This window comes from Littorina saxatilis, linkage group LG3 (genome assembly GCF_037325665.1).
Source record: "Littorina saxatilis isolate snail1 linkage group LG3, US_GU_Lsax_2.0, whole genome shotgun sequence".
Taxonomy (NCBI): Eukaryota; Metazoa; Mollusca; class Gastropoda; order Littorinimorpha; family Littorinidae; genus Littorina; species Littorina saxatilis.
Window position 1 is genome coordinate 11,792,255 of NC_090247.1, and position 5,000 is coordinate 11,797,254.

Consider the following 5,000-nt stretch of genomic DNA (forward strand, 5'->3'; position numbering starts at 1 on the left):
TTGCATTCGGTTTTCTGCTGTGCTAAACTTGTACCGGGCAGAGACACCTATGTTGTGTTGTTTGTTCCGAAAACACGTACATGTAACGGGCCAGCAAACCGTGGCCAACTCAAAGGCCCACTTTTTAACCCTTTTGTATCAAGGTTTCAAGGTTTTAAAGTCGGAACGCAGAACAGCCAGTCGCCTGTTTGTTTTGCATGCAGAAGACTATCCTTCACGTTGTTTATATATCTTTGTAACCCATTTCAGTAGATACTTGAGTTGTATCAGTCATCATCATAATATTAGGTTGAGGGCCCCAAAGGGTTTAAAACCGTGATCGTGATTGGCGTTTTTTGACCTTTCTGTGACCGTGATTGCCGAAATTTCCATTTCTGTGATCGTGATGGGACTTTGCCCGTGATCCGTGATGAAAAAAAAATCAAGTCTCGTGATCGTGATCGTGATTTGTTTTCGTGATCGTGATGGGCATTATTGCAAAGCATTTTATTTTCAACGTACATTTTTCACAGCTGTATCACTCTATGATCCTCTAGTCTATTCGTCAAGGAGCCAACTCCGATTGAAGGGAAGCAACAACACATTCAGAAATATGATTTTGACAGCGATTGCTTCCCTTTAAAAGAGATCCAATCAGAAGGCAAATTGCAAAAGTCTTCCAAACTTCATCCAATGGAAGGGCTTCGTGCAAAAGTTTTGAGTGCATTCAGTCAAATTCGAATTCGAAGATCAAACATGGCGTGCAGCGGTACTGTCATCGAACTTCTGTTATATTTTGTGGATTCAAGCCAGACCAAAGCAGGCGGCGAGAATGCCTTCCTTGGTGGAAAGGTCAGGCTACGGGTCGGTCTTTCCGAAGACGAAATATCAAGGTATGTTGATCTATGTTGCTCTATGACTGTTCTGAATGTAGGCAAAGATCTTGAAATTTGTTCAAGATCTTTGAGTTTGAGTGAGATCATTGACATTGTCGACATTGCCACGTCCGGCTGTCACTCGCTCAGTGTGTCCTCGACTGGCTCGAGATCGAGTCTGCGTGTAGCCAAAACCGAAACTAGAAATGTGTTTTTCATCCCAGCAACGTGGACACGCTTGGCATAGATTCTAATTGTCGCTTCTTTGCATTAAGCTTGGATTTATATTAGCGCCTGTAAACTTTAATATCAACAATGGGTTAAATTCAGAAACAATGGCGGGGAGACGTGCCAGTTTGGATCACTTGATCCTCATGTCAAAGACGATCAAAGTCATGTTCGTTGGGGATTTTGTCAGGCATGCTACTTTTCCGGTAATTAACGGAAATTCGATAAAGCCGTTTTCAAAATCCGGTAAAGTCAAATTTTTTCCGGTGAAGTTAAAAAATATCCGCAAAAACGATCCGTGTGAATATCGCGCAACGCGACCAGGCGCCGGTCTCAATGAAGCCAGCGCACAGTAGTGTTGTTTTCACCAGTTTGGAGGTGTGTTGAATGGTGGTGGGGGGAGGCTAAAATGGGATTTTTAACAAGATCACAACACTATTACAGCCCGGAAAATGATGCCCAGAATGCACCAGATTGCACAGATTTTAACCGTTTTTTGACAAAATTTCCGGGGGGGCATGCCCCCGGACCCCCCTACTTGGCTCGCCTGCTTCGCAGGCTCAGGCTTGTGGCTTCGCCACTGGCACTGCGCGCTTCTTTCAGGTAAAACCATTTTTGGCTTGTAGCATTCCTGTTTGTTTTTCAAGGACATGAAACCAGGCGATGGTGTACCCCCATCACACATTCATGTACTTTAATTTCAATCCACCCAATAGTTGGGGAGAAAATGGGTTTTCAAGATTTTGCTCTGGAAATGTCAAATTGTGCAAGTATATATTCATGTGTGTGAGTGAGGGTGTCTGAGTTGAATGTGTATGAGTGTAGAGAGAGAGAGAGAGAGAGAGAGAGAGAGAGAGAGAGAGAGAGAGAGAGAGAGAGAGAGAGAGAGAGAGAGAGAGATAACGAAATAGAGAGAGAGAGAGCGAGAGAGAGAGAGAGAGAGAGAGAGAGAGAGAGAGAGAGAGAGAGAGAGAGAAAAAACAATGAAAACAACATTCTTGTTACTGATTACAAATCATGATATGTATTTCTATGTGTGTATGAAAGAGAATTCAAAAAATAATAATAAAAAGTGCAACAGTTCTCACTTTGTGTTGAATAAACAATAGATCCAGAGGAGCGAATTACTGTGTGGTTGTGTTTACTTTGACACGTGCTTTCTGTACATGCAACTTTTACCGTGACCGTGATTTGCCACTGGTGTTCGTGATCGTGAAAAAAAAAATCAAGGTAACTGTGATCGTGAAAGCTAAAATTTCCCTTCCCGTGATCGTGATGATACTCCCCCTTTGGGGCCCTCTAGGTTGTGTAGCTTGCATAATAAAATCCTGCGCGTGTTATCTTTCTAACCCCTCTGTAAATACTCAGTGATTCTGGCAGCATAGGTCGCCTGCATGATACAATCCTTCATGTTATGTCTTCAGTCAGTTTTACCCTCTGCATTAAGATGCTGGCGCAGTATCACATCAGTCAAGATTATCATTATTGTTTTGCTCGCATAATAACATCCTTCGTGTTATTTTTGAATTATATCTCTGCCACAACTCGAACGCGGAGAATCAGCGACAGGGATTAGAAATGTGAATGATCACTGACATTGTATTTGATGGCTCCACAACTTGCATCATGCAGGTCGTTAACGGCAGTGTGTATTTCGCAACTGATTGTGTGCAACAGGCAGGATCATGGTCCAACTGAACAGCAGCCTAACTATAGCTCCGTATATATTTGATCGCCATGCAGTTTCTGGTATTATGCATGCCGCAATCTGCCTGTCCGAATGTCATTTGGCGGACACAAAGCCGGTCAGTTCCGGCCGCGTCCGTGTCAATCACAGTCTCTCATTTCTTTTTTCCGCATGCTTCACTGCATGTTGTTGCCGGACTGGCCTGTCCAATCGGGTCAGACCCCCCGCGGGTTAGCGGGGAGTCCCATATTGGTTGAGACGAGAAAGAATTTACCCGATGCTCCCCAGCATGTCGTAAGAGGCGACTAACGGATTCTGTTTCTCCTTTTACCCTTGTTAAGTGTTTCTTGTATAGAATATAGTAAATTTTTGTAAAGATTTTAGTCAAGCAGTATGTAAGATATGTTAAGTCCTTTGTACTGGAAACTTGCATTCTCCCAGTAAGGTAATATATTGTACTACGTTGCAAGCCCCTGGAGCAAATTTTTGATAAGTGCTTTTGTGAACAAGACTTGAAACAATTGACAAGTGGCTCTATCCCATCTTCCCCCTTTCCCGGTCGCGATATAACCTTCGTGGTTGAAAACGACGTTAAACACCAAATAAAGAATCGGGTCAGCAGTGTCAGTCCAGATAAATTAACTGGTTCTATCTATGTCTCTGGTCTAACCTGGCATGGTCACTCATGGTAGTCTACTCAGAGGTTTGCGTTGTGTCAGTCCGCTTGTTATCTCGCGCCTGTGGTTGTAGTGTTATGGCCGCTGCGCACGAGTGATGGTTATTTCGCCGTGTGCGATCTGACGTGATCTCGCAATGCGGAATCACGTGTGTTCGATACGTGTGTACAACAGTGTACACATGCGGCGTCCGCTCCCCTCTCTCTCTCCCCCTCCCCCCTCCAACCGCCCCAACCCCCCCCCCCCCCCTCCTCTAGGGTTCAAACACCTCTCAACTTGAAGAGACGGGACACACCTTCTCAGTCTCATTCCCTCTCCGGCACGGCCGACTGCGCATGGATGTCCCAGTCAAACTCAAGTTTCTCTTGCTCCAACTTTTGAAGAAAGCTCTCCAAAAAAGAAGTAAGCATGAAAGTCATAACAAAACGCGCTGCAGCGTAACCGCCAGTGAAAAAACACGCACAGATCTCTGTCGCATAGTCAGTCAAGCGCAGCCCAGTAGGAACTCTATCAACGCTTTAATTATTCCAGTCTTGCAACATTTGACACTTGTACTGCAGAACCAGAATAGCGGTGAATACAAGAGACTGGGACGCATTTCAAGCACTGGCAAAAAGTGCAGGCGGCAAAAAATTCCCCTCACTTTGTCTCGCTTGAAAGCCATGTCCACTCGCAAACTGACGTGCAGAGAAGAGTTTAGCAGACCGGTCCCTGTGCTGGCAGCAGTTCCAGGGAACAGAAGACTTCAATTTTGTGCAACCTCCGGACGGCCCAGGATTCGAGTTTTGCCTGGAGCTGGCAAAACAGGATCCAAAGAAGCTACACATCATAAGGTAAGATTTTGTTATTACGGGTGGATTAATGCTTTTCATTGGCCTATATCTTGTTTTGCGGAGAAAGAAATCGTCAACACCACACGTGACACACACACACATCATTGATACACACACACCGTGTTACACACACACACACACACAAACACACTCACATACAGCAAAACATATTTTATCGCTGAGCTATTTTCATGGATTTCCTCATTCAGTCAGATCATTTAGCCTGTTAAAACTGATTTCAGCCAGACCGGCTGACGTTAACTGACTCGTGTTCATAGTCCAGCACTAATGATAGTCCGTGAGCGGCCGGTGTCACAGGATATTTCGGACTATGGTTTGTAATGTACTATGTATATTCTTTGTTGTATGCGCTAACCACCTTCATCTTTTATATGTACCTACCGCTCTTTCCTCCCACCTCCACCCTCCCCCCTCTTCCTCCTGCTAGCTTTTTCTTATTCTTTCTGATTTGCTTTAACTATGCTTTTCATCTAGATAGTTCCACAAGTTAAAAGTAATGCTTGTCTGACATCATATTTGTGTTATTTTACTACTATGTAGGGCGCGTAATATAAGCGTTTGCTTGAGTTCGTGTCCCTATTGTTTATCGTTGTATTATTGTATCATGTTTGATTTAATAAAACATTGTTTAAACCAAAAGCAAAAATCTACTCGTCAAGAACAGTTGCTGTTTTCTTTTAAACAGAGACATATGGCTGAT

General features: G+C 43.9%; 1 protein-coding gene across 1 annotated transcript in view; it reads left to right on the forward strand.

The window, feature by feature from the left end:
- The first annotated feature begins 3,774 nt into the window (after positions 1 to 3,774).
- LOC138961625 (uncharacterized) overlaps positions 3,775 to 5,000 on the forward strand; it is a 12,186-nt gene continuing 10,960 nt past the window's right edge. The window contains exon 1 of the mRNA XM_070333295.1: positions 3,775 to 4,279. Coding sequence (XP_070189396.1) covers positions 3,782 to 4,279 — 498 coding nt within the window. The 5' untranslated portion in view covers positions 3,775 to 3,781. The remainder of the gene's footprint in view (positions 4,280 to 5,000) is intronic.